The 18,904-nt window shown below is 38.6% G+C and overlaps 1 protein-coding gene across 1 annotated transcript in view; it reads right to left on the bottom strand.

The window, feature by feature from the left end:
* MYO5C (myosin VC) overlaps positions 1 to 18,904 on the bottom strand; it is a 33,902-nt gene that overhangs the window by 3,252 nt on the left and 11,746 nt on the right. Inside the window, exons 15-38 of the mRNA XM_063169674.1 lie at positions 18,195 to 18,329; positions 17,778 to 17,875; positions 16,419 to 16,505; positions 16,222 to 16,333; positions 15,106 to 15,317; positions 13,753 to 13,918; positions 13,260 to 13,406; positions 12,517 to 12,681; positions 12,196 to 12,289; positions 11,562 to 11,625; positions 10,352 to 10,532; positions 9,693 to 9,786; positions 8,781 to 8,844; positions 8,613 to 8,693; positions 8,048 to 8,228; positions 7,123 to 7,216; positions 6,314 to 6,365; positions 5,946 to 6,111; positions 5,609 to 5,696; positions 4,832 to 4,927; positions 3,735 to 3,889; positions 2,503 to 2,592; positions 1,161 to 1,311; positions 471 to 753 (exon numbers count right to left, since the gene is read on the bottom strand). Of these exons, the coding sequence (XP_063025744.1) occupies positions 471 to 753; positions 1,161 to 1,311; positions 2,503 to 2,592; positions 3,735 to 3,889; positions 4,832 to 4,927; positions 5,609 to 5,696; positions 5,946 to 6,111; positions 6,314 to 6,365; positions 7,123 to 7,216; positions 8,048 to 8,228; positions 8,613 to 8,693; positions 8,781 to 8,844; positions 9,693 to 9,786; positions 10,352 to 10,532; positions 11,562 to 11,625; positions 12,196 to 12,289; positions 12,517 to 12,681; positions 13,260 to 13,406; positions 13,753 to 13,918; positions 15,106 to 15,317; positions 16,222 to 16,333; positions 16,419 to 16,505; positions 17,778 to 17,875; positions 18,195 to 18,329 (3,056 nt within the window). The remainder of the gene's footprint in view (positions 1 to 470; positions 754 to 1,160; positions 1,312 to 2,502; positions 2,593 to 3,734; positions 3,890 to 4,831; positions 4,928 to 5,608; positions 5,697 to 5,945; positions 6,112 to 6,313; positions 6,366 to 7,122; positions 7,217 to 8,047; positions 8,229 to 8,612; positions 8,694 to 8,780; positions 8,845 to 9,692; positions 9,787 to 10,351; positions 10,533 to 11,561; positions 11,626 to 12,195; positions 12,290 to 12,516; positions 12,682 to 13,259; positions 13,407 to 13,752; positions 13,919 to 15,105; positions 15,318 to 16,221; positions 16,334 to 16,418; positions 16,506 to 17,777; positions 17,876 to 18,194; positions 18,330 to 18,904) is intronic.

Here is an 18,904-nt window from a genome sequence, read left to right as displayed (position 1 = left end):
GTTTGCAACAGGAGAGATGATGCTCAATTTGCACCCTCCAAGGCTCTGTCCCAGTGCCTGTCTTGTCACAGAGCATGAAACATGCAAGTCAGCTTTTGTATCCCTGCCAGCCCTGGGACACTGCACCTGTTCACTGTGGTAAGAAAGAATTAAAAATACTGTTGGTCACATCACAGATGAGCTAGCATGGAAAGAATCCTAACCATGCCTGACTTTAAGCTTCTGACTGTAATTTTCTCTGCCTTTTCCTCCACTAGTGTTTCCATGGAAAGAACAATTTACAGTTGTCACGTTGGGAAAGCTCAGCCCAAAATACAAAGATTTGATTTTCCAAAAGAAGTAAAAACAACAACAAACTGGCTACTTCCAGCAGAATGGTCACAGAATATCCAGTGACTTAGAGGTAAAGAACATTACATACAAGTGTTAAAAATTCATTCTCAGGCTTGTGGAAACTTTACTGGCTTTACCTTATCTGCATTCCTTTTCTACAGGAGCACATGTCCTTGCGGAGGAAGAGACTATTGAGGGTGACAGCTCCAATCAGAAAGAAAAGCTGCTTCACTGCCTGCTTTAGGAGCTCAGAGTCCAAGCCATTCTGACACATAGTGCTATAAAAATAGCTGAGCTGCTGCAAGATAGAGGTCATGGTGTAGGTATCCGTGTCATCTATACTGGAAGAACGTTTACGGAACCCCGTAGGTTTCAAGCCAGAAATTCCTTGAAGACTTTCATATTCCAGCATGCCTGGTACTGAAATACAACAGAAAATAACTGATGAAATCAAAATTCCCAAGGCTCCTTTCAGTTACATTAATTATTGAACAAAACCTACTTTCAGGATATTTTAAAAGTTAATTGATACCAGAAAAATAAGATACTGACAAAGGCTTCCAGAGCACACAATTTTTAAAAAGCCTTTTATTTTTGTATGATGTTGCTCAGATTCATAGCATTATCCTAAACTAGGAAGTTTTGAGGAAAAAGTCTGGGAATATACAATTCAGTGAAATTTGTATGTGTAGAAGCACACATGCAGGAACACCTAAGTATAAATATCAGGAGAAAGGAGTCTGTCCCACCCTCTGCCTCCCTGTATGAGCTTTCCTCATGTGCTTCACCAGCTACATTTAGGTGCTCTTGGATTGCTGTTGTCTTACCAATCATGTGCTGAATGTTGTTCTCCATTACAATAATGAACTGGTGATATATTTGAATGGCCAAATCACTGAGAATTTGTCTGTATTCTGAGAGATCAAAATGCTTCAGACAGTTCTTATTCTGACGTGGAGTGTTATGCTTCATGAATTCCTATAAGTGAGTAGTAAATAGAATTAGAAATCACATAATGTGGTAATTATAAATTGTTACTGCAATGTGTTGGAGTTACTCATTCCATTTCTGGCTGAACACAGAATGAGTCAAAGCTAATTTCAATGGGTGCTTCCTGTACTTAATTTTCCAGTTAAAGCTGACGTTTGCTTCGCTCCTAAAGCCAAAGGAAAGACACGCATAGATGTCAATGAACTCTGGAGCAACTCCCAGATCTCTTAAACAGAAAGCAAACCCTCCCTGTTCTCCTCTTGTTGCCCTACCCACTCCCCCCACAAAAAAAAAAAACAAAAAACAAAAAAACCACATAAAAAAGCCAACAACACAGCTCTTTCAGCTATAATGGCAAACAAAAACATTTATGCCGTTTTGTTGCAAAGGAATATAATTTTTGGACTTTTCATTTACAAAGTTCTGACTTCAAAAGTCTACTCCGAATCCTAACCTGTGTGAGGTGTTTAATATTCATTAGAACACAGATTAAAAGCAAATTCTGGATTCAGAGCCTTCCCTACTGCTGCAACCCCAGTCACAGAGTGTTGGTGATAAAGCTTATCAGGTTTGGGTTCTGAGTGACCCCGCTGTGGCCACGAGAGGGAGCGACTCCAGCCCAGCTCAGGACACCCAAGTCTTAAAACCTCTTAAAAACCTCTTAAAAAAAAGTCAAGAGTTTCCAGCTGAAAAGAATGAAAAAAAACCTTGAATCTCGGGATGAGATTTAGCTTAAACAAGCAAGTGAAATAAGGGAAAAAACCAGAAAAGTTTACTGTTTTGCTTCTTTCCAGAGATTTTCTTCTATTTTGGTATCAGTAAGTATTTGAATGGCCCTAATTATAAAATAGCAAAGCTATTTTATATATATACATGGTCAGATATCTGAAGTCCAGCTCAAATTAAACTCATGTGGAAAGATTCAAATTAAGTTGCAGTTTCCATGTCATGACTTTAACCTACTTTAGCACTTTGATGTTTTCATTTCCCTTGATCCATTAATTCTGTACTGTCTTACTATTTGTATAAGACACATAACACCACTGCAGGGCAATGTGAATATATAAATACCTGTAAGGAACACTGGTGAGTTGGTGAATAGTTATTAATTAATGCTATTTTAAATTTCAATTAAAATCTGTCAAAAGTAATGGAATTACTTTATTAAATCAATCCTACCTCTTCCCCACTGTACTGCTTCAAACAGTTAAGAAAATAATATGTGTTGGAAAGCCAAAAGGACAACATCTCAAAGTCTTCTGAATGTTCCTGAAAATGGTAAGTAAAGCAGTCTTACTATGGTATTGTCTCACAAGGTTAATTCAATAATTAAACTTAAGACCATTACAGCATTGGTAGAACAGAGTCTTTACAGCATTGGTAGAACAGAGTCTATCTATAGTAGAAGGAGCACAAAGCATCTAAAAGGTGCTGAACAAATCCTGCTCTGTTTTCAGGCTAACATTTAGCAAAGATCCCTCTTTGTTTGGTAAATACTGCTTAAGTATTCTTAATAGACAGGCTAAATAATAAGCCTGAACAAACAGTTTTACAATTCCTGTGGATATGTAGTGTGCTGGAGGGCTTCCTGCAAAGAAGTGTGAACAACACCTGCATTCACAAATGAAACTGCACTGCAAAACCGATAAAAACACAGTTCTAACTATCTATCTCTTATTTTTATTAGCTAAGTAAACACAGGCTTCTCTAATGGATAATCTGCTATAAATTTGTTTGTGTACAAACTTACAGGTTCTCTGTACAACACATTCAACTGCATAAACCACAGTCCATTCCTGCCTGTGCTTCCTCCCTGTGTCTGGTGTTTCATTCCATTATAAATCCATAACAAAGCATTCACAGAGCTGAATTTGTTCTGCATACAGCATAGCAATTTTTGTTTATAATTTAATTTTGTACATGGGCTGGCAATTTGATTTTAATCGTCTGGGTTCTAGTGCTGCAGTACAGGTGACATGTTGAATTACACCAGCAGCCAAGCAGTGCAAAAAATCTCCTCAGAGTCCACTACCAGCTTGCTGCCAGACAGACCAGCCTTCATTTCTGTCCCTCTGACTTTGAACAGTGCTGAAAGCACAGGTGCACTTCACCTAATTAGCTACTCATTGTAAAATGTAAAGTGCTTTAAATGATTTTGTCAACATCTTCAGATAAAAATAATTTATGTTAATGCATTCTGTGGATTCTGTGTTCAGCACAGCAGAACCTCAGCTGGAGACCTTACAGGGATGCTACTACATCCTCAAAAAGTGTCACTAATCATTATCATTCCCTTCTAGGAATATCAGCAAGCAGAAGTGTTGGCATTCCCCAGGTATCACGCATGCATTTGTAAACCTTGTGTTACAAATCAAAAAGCACAGTACAGTGCAATCAAACATAGCTCCTACCTTAACAACCTGCTTGATGCCATCAATGGTTACATTCATGAAAGACTTCAGCATGTCAGCATCGTTCAGGTAATCTGCATACCTCACACACATGAACAGGATGTGAGCTGGAAGGCCAGGAATCATATTAACTACAACTCCACGGGGCTTCAGATCTGCATGGAGGAGAGTCATCTGCTTTATTATGGAAAAATCCAGTTTTCAGCGTATCATTCCAAAAAAGACAAGCACCATGTTCCTTTCTGCAGTGACCAGTCACATAATAACCAATTTACTGGTGAATCTCTTGTTTCTGACCACTTCTGTAACAATATTGCTCACATATGAGTATTAATTATATTTTCTTGGGGGGTAGGAGAGTATTGTAGCAAATTCTAAGATCTAGCATGGCTATGCCAGGCACGACAACTTCAAAAAGCAAATTACATTTAACTACCAATTGGATGCCCCACCAAATTCCAGCATTGCTTAGGGCCACACCTTTGTTCACAAAAATATTGACATTCAAAAGTGAGGAAGTGAGGAGAAAAGGCAGGTGTTGTTAATTTAATAATGGTACAAATGTACATGGAAAATTCGTAAAATTCACTATTAATTGTAAGCTAATGAGAAAAGCTGGTTTGGCAGCAAGACTGATATTGTCAAGTAGCTCTCATGAAGGACAAAATCCTTCTACAAGACAAACAAAGTACAGTTCCTTTCAGTGAAGGGAAGACACGGCAATGACAGACAGGAGAGCAACCATCACACATGGATATAAGCACAGTGACTTACAGACTTAGCAGATGACCAGGAAGAAAGTAAATTGAAGTCCCTGATGTGCTCTTGGGATTTATAGCTTTAAAGGTGGATAAATAGTAAGAAAGGCAACAGAGTCAGCATTATGTAGAGTCAGAAAAATAATTTTTACATAGATAAAGCATTCTGTAATTGAAATATATGGTACTGGAAAGAGAGCAGTACAAATTGTACTGGTGGTAAGAGAACAGGGAAAAAGGCAACTTTGCATGAAAGTGCAATATGGTGCCATGTAGTTTTTGTTACAATGTTCTGAGTATTGTTGATGACTTATGAAATTCCAAGTTTTAGTAGAATACCAAGGATAAGATTTTGAATGATCCTTTCTTCATCCTCTTTTTTGTACTCCATCATTCCAATGTACTCTTTGGGCACAGTGGGCACAAGGGCTTCAGCTGTCAAACACAAAAGCACTGTTACTGCCAGGTTAATGGTTAAGCTAATGGTCATGGTAGAACAAACTACTGGAGAAAAGCAGTTTTCTCTGTAATAAAGACAGCACACACTAATGTTCTTATGGCTCCAAGCATTATGAGTTAAGTAACACTTATATTATTCATGAATAGCTTCACTGGATTCAGAGGGATTACTTGCAAAAATAAGAAAAAATAAACAGCAAAGTTACACCTCTACATTAGACAACTTTGCAATGTTGTTGAGAGCATCCTGTAGCGAAGAATTACTTTGTAAGAGCTTTGTACAGACTAGCTCCACATCAGGAATCACCTGCCACTTGAAGGCGCATGGGTGAGCCATGTCAGATGCAGAACTAACATTGGCTCAGAGAGTTTGTGTGAGGGTGGGCATTAACTGCTGTTGGCAGGACCTTATCCCTGTGCCTGCATCTTTATCATCTAGACCAGGTCCCTGTGTGCCTATGATTTAGCTGGGGAAAAAACAAACAACCAGGAAAGGACTTCTATGCAATTTGTGTTGATGATTCCCCTGGCACATTTTTCGGAGGTATTAAATTTCTAACTCCACCCCAAACTCCACCTGCTTTAAAATATATGTTTTCTTCAGACACTTAGCATTCAAAGCTATTAAACAAAATAAATCACATAATAATATCTTACATTTTTCAATGGTCTTGGTCAGAGTTTTGATCTGATCTTCTAATTTTTTTATTATTCTGTCTTTCATGTCTAGCTTTTCTTCAAGATCCTGTAATAAACAAAGTCAGTGAGTTCAGAGTAAACATAATCAAAAAATGTTTTCTACTGCTTCATGTTATTGCCACAATTAATATTATGATGTGCTTCTACTTATATCTGCTGGAAGAAACACCCTCATATCTTTTTTTCTCCCTAAATTAATTGAAGAAACATCCTATCCATACCACAAAATCATAATTTCATTATTTTTATCCTGCATTTCAGGTACAATTTCTTAAAGACAACTTCATTTCCTCACCATGTTTTCCACAGCGAGTCGAGTTGTCACTTCCTTTATCTTGCTTTGTAGTTCACCCTGGACTTCATCTTGCATCAAACCATTGCTCAGCCCCTCAATTCCTTGGATTGTGTCCTTCAGACTCTCTTTTTCTTTTATGTCTACTTCATTCTGGGCCTCAGTAGCTCTAAAAAGAGGTAAGAAGTCTTGTCTCTTAATCTTTTGTGAAAGCACAGTCAGATCATACTTTTCCAATAGTTATCAACTGTACAAAACACTCTAAGGCAAATCTTAAGTGGAATGTAATTTAAGAGTTTAAGTGACTCTGTTACTACAGCTTATAGTGTAGTAACACTTTTTTCTTCAAAAAAAAAAAAATTTAAAATTACCGTTTTTGTGTCCTGTCCCGTTCCAGCTCATAATGCAGTCGATTTGACATCTCTGCCATTTTTTCAATAATAAATGGCAGCAAAACCCAAAACAAAACAGAAACAACAAAATCAAAGGTACTTACTGCTCAGTACTAGTATTCAGTAAATCTTTCATACACTCATAATTTTGTTCCATCTAATGAAATGAAATGACCTGCCACATAATGTATCAGAGAAATATGGGACTACTCCATACCACACAGAAAATCATATGGGATGAAGATTTTGATACTCCTAACTTCTTGCAGTTGGCAGTAAAACTACTCATAAATTTTAAATCATTTGCCTAGGAAGACACTGCAGTTATAGACACTCCAAATCCTCAGCAGGGTATACTTTCCTAAATTGAGAAGAACTTTTCCCTCTGTCTCCCACTCTGAGTTTTGCAGCATTCTCTCAAGTCTACCTCATAGAGTATGCCTCCAATTCCAAATGATCTTTCTTTTTATGACTGTTTCCAAAGGACATACTTCATTTCACATATTCTTAGCAGAGCCCCAAGGAATACATTTGGAGAGTTCCAAAACCCAGAACTGAATGACCTCAAAAAGGTAAAAAAAGCACATATTTGTATGTACCTTATTTTTTCAGAAGAGATATAACACATATTTTTCATTGCATTTCTTCCATTTTACTAATAAGAAAGTAAGTAATAAGGCAATGAAGTCATGATGGAATATTAATTCAGCATTTAGAAGTTCAGTTCTGGGGAATTCATCAAGTTCACCTCAACCAACAGAAAGACGGGACCATAGTGGGACCATTACCTTTCAACTTTGTGGTCTGCTCTTGAAGACGGTTTTCAAGATCTAATTTTTGATTTTCAAGTTCAGCAACTTGCTGCTTAAGATCTGGGATTACCTTTTAGAGAAAAAGGAGATTTGTATATTTCAGCACATTCCTTCTTTTCAAATCCCTTCAGTAGTTCCTAAGTCACCCCATGACCCTGAACTGCCAATAGTCCAAACCAGAGGACTTGTTTAACTTGCTTGCCTGACTTGTTTGACTTTTCTGAAGGCACCTTCTGCTGGCCACTCTTAAAAACTAAATAATGAGCTAATCAAATTGTTGGACTTTCCCACTACTACCATTGTTTTGTTCTAGTTTAAAGGAAATTACACTATGACTTTAATTTCCCTAGTTCAATTAACAGTGAAAAAACCCCCTCAACATTCCATAAAACAGTTACAAAAACAATATAATAAATAACCTTTCCTTTTATTTTCGATTTTTGTAACTCTTTTTTGAAAATATTTCCTCGATTATTTTTCAAAAAATGATATGGCATGTGCTGTCTTCTGGAACAGCACGAGTTCCTTGTGTCAGACAGTTTTGTACAGCACCAGGTGTCAGGCTCTGCAGCCGTGCCTGTAGCTGCTTTTGGAATGTGTAGCTGCCCTCTGGTGGGGAGAGCCTCAGAACTCTGAGAAGGCTTCAGAGAAAAATCTCAAATCAGGTTCATGCAAATGAAAAGGCAAAAAGTCTCTGTGAGGCTGCCCCAGCAGGCTGGACACTCAGACAGTAAATCTGGCTGTCTCCTTACACAGCACCCCAGCAGGCAGAGAGGGAGCCTCAGGGGTCTGCCACCTTACATGGCTCTATTTGTTTGAGCCTTGAGATTTCAAAGACATGCCCACAATATTTGGAGAGCCACAAACACATCTGGGTTGTGCTTCTGCACCTGGACCTTACCAGATTTTCTGAAGTCAGCCTGCTAACTTCCAGCCTAATGCCATCGTTTATGTCATTTTCCTCTCGGAATAATTTCTGTAGATGATTAATATCTTGACTAAGATGTTCAACTTTAAAGTTCAAACCTTCAATCTCCTTCTCATATATTTCTTTCTGAGACTGGAAATGGCTTTCCAATACTCTGTTAAAACAAAAAGGAGAAAGAACATGGCAGATGTAGAATGACCTTGATTAAATGGGTCAAATTTAATACAAAGTGAAAACAAAGTACTGTGATTAACACAGAGATATTCCATTACATCACCTGTGCATTAAAGGAGTTGAAAGTTATGCATGATATCTCAGAGGAAACACATTTTCCTGACTGATACATCCACACTTATCTCACTGGCTTGGTAGAAGTTTACTCACCTTCTGAGTTTATATGCTCAGCTCATCATATAATGTAGTATTTGTTCATTTCCTTAACAGAAGTTCAGCATTGCACTGTAAAATTTGTTACCCACATGATTTATCTTCTAGGTCACAGCTTGGAGTTTTGCAAACACTGAAGAACTGAACTAACCTTGTGGCTTTTTTCAAGCCCTCATAAGCAAACCACAGTTCTCCATCCTCATTTAAGTGTTCCAGATCCTCTGTAGAGAGTCTAGAATGTAAGGCAGAACCATTAGTGTGCAGATGACCATAATGCATTTCTTAAGCTTTTCTGAAGATGTCTCATAAGGAAAATTACCTGCTTCTTACATCTTCAAAATCATAACTTTCAAGAAGCTGCTTTGTAACTTCTGACATCTTTTCTGGAAAAAAAACCCCACAAAGTTTATAAAATTCATTATTTTCTCTGCATGTTTCATTATTAGGATCAAACCATCCTCTTGCTAAATTTAACAAGGTTCTTCCCTGGTACTCAGTAAATATATCTGATTTACCACAGGAATACTATGAGGGACTCAGTTCTACTATGGGACATGTAGGAGCATTAGGTTGATGTACCATCAATACTGGTTTTTTTTATTAAACTTTCAGTGCAAAGTTACATCTTCCTGGTCTGAATCTGGGCAACTCCTAGAGTTCTACAGATGATTTATCATGTGCTAGGTTACTACATTAAATGCTGCAAATACAGGTTTGGTCTTTGACATTATTATCATTAAACAAAATTCACAATAGTAGGCCTTGTTAAGTACATTTTTCCAAAGAGAACCTAAATCAGCAAGTTATTTAAGCATACTTGACATTATTGGACCTAGCACAAAGGACAGGACAAATGAAAACTAGATAATATACTGTTTACACATTTTTGGGTCCTTGTTAAACTCTAAGTGAAGTTTAAATTTTAGGTGAAGTTTAAATCATTAGTATTTATTTCTAAACACAAATGAGAAATGTCTGAAATTAGAGTTTCCTCAAAGGGAAAGGGATCAATCAGAGTTTCCTCAAAGGGAAACCCAGATCTTAGTGTTCAGTGACCACTTTGTACACTGTGTATATATATACATATACATATGGATGGATGGAATTAAACCACCATGGGATGGGAAAGAGAACTGGAGTTCTGTCATAGCTGACATTGAAGAGATCAATTTAAACTGGCCTGGCTCAACTGCACTTAAGAATTCCCTGCACTGTCTGGTATGTAGCTTACCCCTCAATTCTCTCTTCTGTGAGTGGGCCTGCTTTTCAATATCCAGTTTCTGTGTCTGAAGAAGTTCAATTTCCTTTTGCAACTCAGGTATTTTCTGAATCAAACAGAAATCATATACTGAGACAAGGAGGGGATGACGAGGGCAGAGTATCAGTTAAATCAGAATTATAATTAAGAACAAGTTAATAAGGTGAAAAGCGTAAAATGTGTTGTGTTCTTAGGCATCAGAGCAGAACAGTAATGTGAGGTACTGAAAAAAAGGTGTTAGCACCATGGAATTGACTCAGAGAACAAAAATGTAACTTTACAGTAATTTAAGGTTTAATTTATAAACTACATGTATGGAAAATCCCCCGAGAAATGAATACTTTCTCAGGAAAATGGAAGGGAAAACAGATCTATACATTCAAATTTATAAATATTAAAGCACAATTACTCTTGAAAACATGCACTTGTTACTGCAAGCACTAACTTGCATTGTCTACTACACTAAAACAATGCAATGTAGTGATGTACCAAATACAGCTTATTAACTACAGCTTCTTCTAAAATGGACTGGAAATAAAAAAATTAGTGAAGATAATCTATAAACAAAACATGCACATTCTCCACTTGCTTTCTCTAGCAAGGACTCCAAAATGAAATGAGTCATGCTTTACCTGTGCTTGTTTTGTAAGCTGTCCTACTTCCATTTTCAAGCTGTCCTGAGTGATAATTTCTTGCTGAATTTGTTGCTGTAGTTGAGTTTTTTCTTCTTTCAAGATCTTAATTTCTCCCTTGAGCAGTTCAATCTCCTTTTCATAGTCCTGCTTCTGGTTTTGGAAATTTTTCTCAAGTATCCTAAAGCACACAATGAAAAGGTAATTTTATTCATCTACGTTCATAAGTGAAAAAGTGGGCTTTGTTTTAGTTTTAATTTGAAGGACATGCTTCCTTGAAGAACACTTAAATGAACCATAATTACTTGAAAATGCCATCGTACATCCTCAGAACCCACCCACATAATGGATGATAATGGGAGGAGAACATCCCTGTATTTTCTTACAGTTTTAGTATATTCAATTTTCCTTTACAGTTTCCAGAATATTTCTGCTGGATTGGCTTCCAGCATCGCACAGGTAATGAGCAAACCAGAAATACTAGGAAAAGAAATCCTCTCAATGTAGTCTGAGGGTACTGGCAGCAGAAATCAGACTGAGCTGGAGCACCACAGAGCTTCCAGCCCTCAGGAGCAGTGACTGATTGCTCTCTTCACACTTGAGAGAACAGCACTTCTCTGGTACTGAAGGTTCTGTCTTGGACTGGAAAAGTTATTGGGAAATAAACACTTGATCCAAGAAAAGCATGCTGAAAGCAACAGCCATTTGTTGATTAATAATAGGATTTTTACTGCAAATTAAATACCTAAAGGGGAAAAAAAGATTTTCCATTGTATTTTTAACTGAATGTCCTTTACAAACACTGCCTTTCCCTCACACTGAATCCTTCCATTCTGTCCTTTCATATTCAGTTCTCAGGAGTTCTGACTGGTGTGGCCATCAGCTGCTCTTCCATTCCTGACCAAATTCTGAGGACATCTCCAAATAAACCATTACCACCAGAGTTGCCTTTCAATGCTCAGAGACACAAGAAAAGACAAGAAATTGCAAAAGCAAGAACAGTCGGATTTCCTGCATATGACTCACCCACAAACAAGGACGTGCTTTTCCTAAACTCTGCATGAAGTACTTCAGTACCAGCACTAATGCCCAAGAACATGGACAGATTCCTGACTGATGCCAGCATAATACGTTTGCAGAAGGAGAAAGAAATGTAGGGAAAGAGAAAAAATGAATGCTGTTTCAAAGAAATAAAACTCAGGTTACATACATTCGCTGGTTTTCTTCTTTTTGTACATCATTGAAGAGTTGCTGTGTGAGCTCATCCATTTTCTCTGTCAAAAAATATTTTAATATTTCTAAGACCTTCATGTAACTGTGTCATTTATTAAAAAAGCACAACCATGATGTGAAGTTTTGTTTTAATAAGTAATCCTTAACATATTCCGAGGCTGAAATTAGTCTCTCAAGGGCCAAAAATTATCACAGTACATTTATTAAGTAATGCTATAGAAACAAAAATATTCTGAAGCACCAAATTGTGCAATTATTCATCTAAAGTATACTTGATCTCATGTGGTGCCTGTGTCCTTTGAAATTAGATTCCTAAAAGTAGTGTATTAAAGGAAGCAAGGATGAAGCTACACTTTGAAGGAGTACATGTGTATGAAAAAGGACATGCAACAGGAGGAGAGGTCCTGCTACTGAAAGAACAAATTTAACTATTAAATAAAAAGAAGTTGTACACTCGTGCTATGCATTCTAAGCAATAGAAGGAACAACTTGAAATTTACTACAATTTCAGCCTTTATATTGCATTTATTAGAACAAAAGTAATTTATTTTTGCTGAAAAAATGACTTTACCCCACTATAACTCCTTTGAAACTCCCTTTAGTTATTGTACCTTTCATTTCCTCAGTTTTTTCTTGGAGTTTTATTTCTAAGGTCTCCTTCTGTTCTTGTAATTCTTTATTCTGATTCTCAAGTTTAAAGATTTTCTGTACAGGCAAAAAGTAAGCAAATATACAAATTACAAAGGAGGAAGAAAGAGGTCTAAGAAGATCTTACATTTTAAAGAAGCATAAATGGAGTCTCTTCCTTTCCTGCTGCCTCCCCCACAAAAGAGTATGGTTACTTAGAAACTCTCAAATCATGGATTTGATAAATTCAGTAACTGAAAACATTAATTAAGAATAAAAGCACACAGATGGCAATTATAACTTACCTGCTCACTGTCCTCTTTATATTTTTTCCCTTTCTCTTCATATGTTCTCTTTTGAGCAGTTAATTTTTCGAGTTCTGATTCAAGCTTCTGAATTGTATCCACGTCATTCATATGAGCTGAAGCCAGATTGGTCAATCGTTCCAGCAAGCCATGATTTTCTCTACTCTGCAATGAGCAGGACAGGATAAAAGGGAACAGAAAAATGCAGTCAAACTGTTCCATAGAATTTTAAAGGGAGTACTTGACCTACTTCTGCTCACCATCCCATGGTTTCAGTCATGATTATTTCAACCCAGTCATGATTATTTCAACCCAGGACTGTTTCTGTCAACTAGATGAAAACTACCATTTTAAAGATTTTGGCTGGAATGGCTCTCAAAAATAATTTGCAAAATAAACATAATTTTGAATTCCCCAAAGTTACAAAACATGTTGTACCAGAGGAATATCTCACACATCCTTCATCCTAACACTAACAACCCCATCCAGAGACTGGATGGACTTAAAAAACAGTAAAAAAAACCAAAAAGGTAATTGCAGACTCTTCTGATTTACATAATTAACCCAAAAATACAAGGAAACCCTAGATGGCTCTTTCTACCCTGGGTGTAGAAAGCCTAGTAGTTTATTATAGAGGACCATAACCCTTACATATTCTCCTGTCCTCTCAACTCAACATCTTTGACTAGAGCAGACAGGATAAAAAACTTAGTACAAATCAGAAGCTGCCTGCTTCCCCTCACCTGTTCTTCTATCCTTTTCTGCAGCTGCTGGACTCTGTATGAGAGCTGGATATTCAACACGAAGCGCCGAATGTTCTGGAACCTGCGCCTGGCCAGCCACGCACGGGCGTACTTCTGCAGAACCACAGCCTTCTGCTCCTCACGCATCTTTAAACAAAGGATTAGCATCCCTCTGTAATTAGCTCAATCCACAGCAATTATAACAGCCTGTGAGTCTACACACTGCTGAGGACAACGCAGGTCATGGAAATATCAAATATTGAAATATCCAGACTGCAGACACATTTAAGCCACTGTAGTAATCACAATAAATGGTCTGCACCCAGCATAAACCAGACAGAGATCTTGGTCAAAAACTAAAAAAACAGAGCAGAAGATACGAGAACCAGACATGAAAAAGGTAAAGTATAGGAATAATTGCTATTGTGTTCATCTTTTTTACAGAGCACGAGTTGCTTCCAGTTACTGAAATCAGATGTTTGATAGGCTGTACCTTGTGATACTTTTTTCTTGCTAGAAATCCTCTCGTGTAAGCTTGGATTGTTACAGCAGCCACATGGATGAGCTGGCAAAGTCTACGGACGAGGTAACCCCGACAGTATTTCTGAATGACTATAGCTGCCCACGTTTCCTTCAGATTTCTTGCAGTTATAGCTTGCCTTAATTCAAAAGACAATAAAATTTACTTAGATTGGATTTCTCATGCTCATTGCTTTGGTCAGTCAAATTGCATACACACACACAAAAAAGAGGAGATATCAAAATCAGGTATCCATTACCAAAAACACAGCTTGTTCTTCAACTAAAGTGAAGGAGAGGGAGTTACCCACAACTTTTAAATGTGTCCACAAGCATTTGTTCTGATGGTCTCTTTATGAAAACCTCCCAGCCTACACAGAGCCATCTTTCATTCTGCTTTGACAATGCCTGGTGAATTTTCTTTGCAATAATTTGTCCACACTAATCCATACACCCCTGGATTCTTCCCTGGCTCTGAAGTTCAGCAGAAAGCCCAACTGGGACAGTTATTATCAGCTAAGGACTGAGCTTACAGGCAGACAGGCCTCTTGGGGATCTGCTAGCTGGAAACCTGTTGGGGTACTTCTCTCATATCAGCTGAATAATTTGAACACGTTCAATTTCATAATTACAATCAAGAGGAAATGGAAATACAATTGTGGGTATCCTTAAAATTAGAGGGTTTTGGGAAAGCTGCAAAAGGCAGGCCTCAGAGACAGCAGAACTCTGATTAGAGTTAAGCAGTAGCCATAAGATTGCTCAGCAGAAAAATTATGTAAGAAGTAGAAAAGGACAAATAGAACAATGGTCTGTGTATTAACACTGGTCTAGAATAGCTCCCTAAGCTGCAGAAAAGTGTATCTAGTGAGATATTAGGAAGTTCTAAGCTTAATAATGGAGCTCTGTGCGTTGTGTCTTAAGGCTTACAAGCAGGGATTGTATTTGAAATAAGCAAGCTTTGTTTTAACCGAAGGAACGTGTGCCTATAGTGGTTGGATGGAACTACTGTCAATGTGCTTTTGCTTTGTGTGATTGGTCAAAAAACTTCTAAAGTCAGTTGTAACATTAAGTTCTTGGTCTGCTGCCTGGGATGTGAGCTGCTGGCATCTTCCCGTTGTCATAACCATGCAATGAGACTGATGCTGGAAAATACAACAGCTCAAGGCACGTTCCCAGCAGTCCCGTCCCATTTGTGGTTTGCACACAGCCCCCAGCCGGCGATCAAACCCGAACCGCTCTTTGATAAACCCTCCCCTTGGGGCAGCAGCTGGCCCCGAGTGAGCCCCAGGCAGGCCAGGCCCAGGTGCCCGGGCGGGCAGGGTGGTACCTGACGGTGCGCTGCCCGCGGTAGTACTGCTGCACGGTGAGCGCCGCGCCGCGCAGGGCCAGGAAGCGCCGGCGCTGCAGCCAGCCCCGCACGCGCCGCTGCAGCAGCGTGCACGCCTGCCGCAGCCTGTCCGAGCGCAGCTTCTCCAGGTAAGCCACCTGCCCCGCCCTGAAAAATATCTTTGTTCTCCCAAACTGATACTGGTTGGGATCCTGAAAGAGAAAACAGTAGGTTTGTTAAGCTTTTAGCTTATTTTTGTAGGCCAGATATTCTCTTCCTTTTATAAACTGTCACTTCAGGCAAGCTCTGCTCCAAGACACCATCTTCCTAAATAAGAATATCCTCTCTGCCTGCTATGCAGACAGCAGTACACAGGGGGAAAACCCACTTAGCAGGAAAGACACAGAGAACAACATCAAAAGTTGTACACTCATGATCTAAAATTAAAGGGAGGCTCTGGACTTATCATCAAGGCCTTAAAAGCAACCTCTTCACCTCCTCCTACAAATCTGGTTCCATGGGCTCAGCAGCAACTTTTGATGCACCTTTCTAGCCTGGAACCAGTGAGCTGTGTGAGCAAAAACTCGAGGTGAGGCTGCTTTTAGGTTCCAGCTCTCCCCCTTGACCTGTGCCAGGGCTACTCAGCAAGTGTGCCTGTGTTTGGTGTCACACATCTCTGAATCTGAGCTCAGTCCCTGACCAGGACCAGCCTCACCACCACAGGCTCATCTAACAAAGAGAAGCAATGTGCAAAATAGCAGATTTTTGAACAGCTCTCCAATAAGCTGCATTCCACCATCAAAACCCACCTCGTGCTTGTAATACTTGACAAATGTATAACATTTACTGTTTACTGGTTTATAAATACAGGATCTCTTCCATTTTGCAAGTGACAATATTAAGCACAGAGTGGTTAAATTCTCTATGGCCACATCATGACAGTCACAGCACAAGGCTACTTACCCACAAGCCTGTTTACAGTACAGTAAATCAGGAAAAACATCAATAATGTAAATACCTTTCCTGCCTGAGGAGAGATACTACCCTTGGCAAAAGAGACCTTTTATTACTAACAGATGCTGTAATACATCTATTGGCTGGTGCAGACAAACCAACCTGGATCAGCCTCTGCAAAACAATCTTGCAAATCTGTTTCTTGTCATTTATGGAGAGCTCCTGCTGTGTCATAAGAATGCTGTAACGGCTGAAAAACTCAATGTATGTCCACCTGGAAAATTAGAAGTTAACAAATTAATTTCATTAAAAGACAAGTAGGTGTTTTTTGGCACAGGAAGGCTCACTGCTATCCCTACCTGGATGGGTAGCTCTGTGCACTAATCCGAATCGTTTCCAAAACACCACATGCTCGCAGCTGCTGAGCAACTCTCTTGGAATCAAACCTAAAAAAAAGCAGTGTTATACTTTGCATTTCTGCTGGGTTTGCCATGCTGTAATAATTAGAACCATTCTACCAACTGGATTTGTATTTCTGCTCATAGGACACAAAGCTCTCTGCTTCTCATATAGCGTCTTACTCCATACCACATATTAAAAAGATAAATATATAAAAAAATCTGGGTTTTCTGTTTCTTTCTCAAAACCAAAGACTGTATTTATTTATCTCACTAAAATTCCTATTTCCTTTCAGTATTAACTGTGGCAGTTCATAGCAGCAAGTGGTAAAGAATAGTTCCACTCTCAACACAAAACATACACAGAAACAAACCCCCTCAACAGCCCATTAGGAAGAAACTCACCAGGTATTTTTTATCCCATTCATTATGAATAAATCTGGACTTGCTCATTAATAACCTGGGTTCAAAATTACAAACACAAGGCATGGAAAGTCCCTTTCCTGCTCTGGACCAGAGCTGATTTGCCCACAGAGCACACCACCAGTGTCAATGCAGTACTAGCCAAGAGAGCCCTGCGGCTGGCAGATGGCTACAGCATTCTTTCAGAAGCTCTTGGTGCACTCTTCTAGTCTAATTCTGACATATTTTTACATTATCCAAGCAATTTCTGCCCTCACTGCAGGATCATGAGAGCTCACTGCAGTGATAGCAATATAATATCAGCAGTAACGTGTTTTGCATGGAAAGATTTTGTCTGGCTACAGAAAATGAGCTAACATACTTAAAAGATTGCATTTAGAATCAAAGCTGGCCTCTTCCCTCCTACTCATATAAGATAAAGGCTTTAATTTCATTTGTCAGTGCACTGCCTGCCAGCTGGAAGTTGTATAGCTGACATCAGTGTGCTTCCACAGGTCTGCCCAAAAAGAGACCAACAGCTGCATCAAAGTTAACTCCTACTCACAGGTTAGTGGTTACCCATCTGCTCACAGGAACTATGAAAACTATCTGCCACATATGACTGTATTAAAACATTAAAATTACATAAAAGTTACATAAAATTACATAAAATGTCCTGACAAATACACAAGCACTAGTATATAACTTGAAAATTATTAAGTTAAAGGAATTTTATGGTAACAATAATGACACTTAAATATTCAATTTCTGTAAGAAGACAATATTTTTTTCAAATTCAGTTATCTGGAAATGAAAACCATGTTCTGTATGGGAAGTTTCTCCACAATAAGAGTTTAGCTTGCTGACACACCACTACAGTGATACAGAAAACCAAGCTGAACAAACTAACATACTTACTCAAAAGGCAATTTCTCATCATTTGGCTTTATGCATCTCACATAATGAGGAGTGGTTGCATTGAGTGTCACCATAAGCAAAGACAAAGAATTCCTGAACTGGAAAATATAAGACATAAGAGTTTTGCTAATGAGACATTTCAGTAAAAAGTCAGTCTTGGTCTTCTAGTTATTTGGTAGATTTTGGCTGGACACTGGAAAATAAGGTTTAGATCTTAAATGCAGGAAACTGAAGACTGTGGCTGTACCCAACAGCCTCTTGTATATAAAATAAACACACCTCTTATACCCAGACCTGGAGCACTGCTCTGTGGCTCCTGCTGTCCTGGGAACTGGACAGTCCCCCATGAACAGTGTCAGAGTGCCCAGCATTTCCCAGCAAGTGCAAACACCACAGAATAGCAGGTTTGGGGGGTACCTTACTGCCCACAGTGGTCCGGAGCTGCTTGTTGGGTGATTTCAGAACAGGTCTGGCAGATTTGATGTTTATAGTTGAACTGAAAGGTGAGATGGACACTGGACTGTCTTGAAAAAAATCTGCACACAGATGAAACTAAAAGTGTGGTGAAAGAACCAGAATTAAACACCGTGTAAATGCAGCATCATTTTAATCAAAATTACATTTACTATACCATAAAATGCAAACTCCTCAATACTTAGGCCAGGTATTGCAGGATTTTGAACTGGGTATCAAACAAACAACAACTGAAAAAAGAGTTGCAATGATTCTGAGTCTATTGTGCAGCACTCACACATTTCACACACAGAACTCAACATCTGTGAAAGCAGCCTTCAAGAGCTATTTCAATATAAGCAAGTATGGACATAAATACAGAGCAGAGCTAAAAATAAGAGCACTTAAGGCTGTGTTTTCACAATATGCAATTTAAATTAAGAATATGTTTTCAGGTCAGACGAAGCTAGCTTAAGAATAATCCTGAAGTCTCAAGGCTACAGACTTCAAAGGGACAAGCAGGTGGGAAGTGGCAGGCACACATAAGACACCTGATGTTTTCCTTGCCCTGGCATTCTCCTAATCTCTTCTGAAGAATAAACAAAGGCAGTTGTTAATGATAAACCCCCTATCAAAGCTGCATGTAATGACTACAGGAGAAAAAAAAAAGCTTT

Source organism: Melospiza melodia, chromosome 15, assembly GCF_035770615.1.
Source record: "Melospiza melodia melodia isolate bMelMel2 chromosome 15, bMelMel2.pri, whole genome shotgun sequence".
NCBI lineage: Eukaryota > Metazoa > Chordata > Aves > Passeriformes > Passerellidae > Melospiza > Melospiza melodia.
This window is presented reverse-complemented; position numbering and strand designations above follow the sequence as displayed.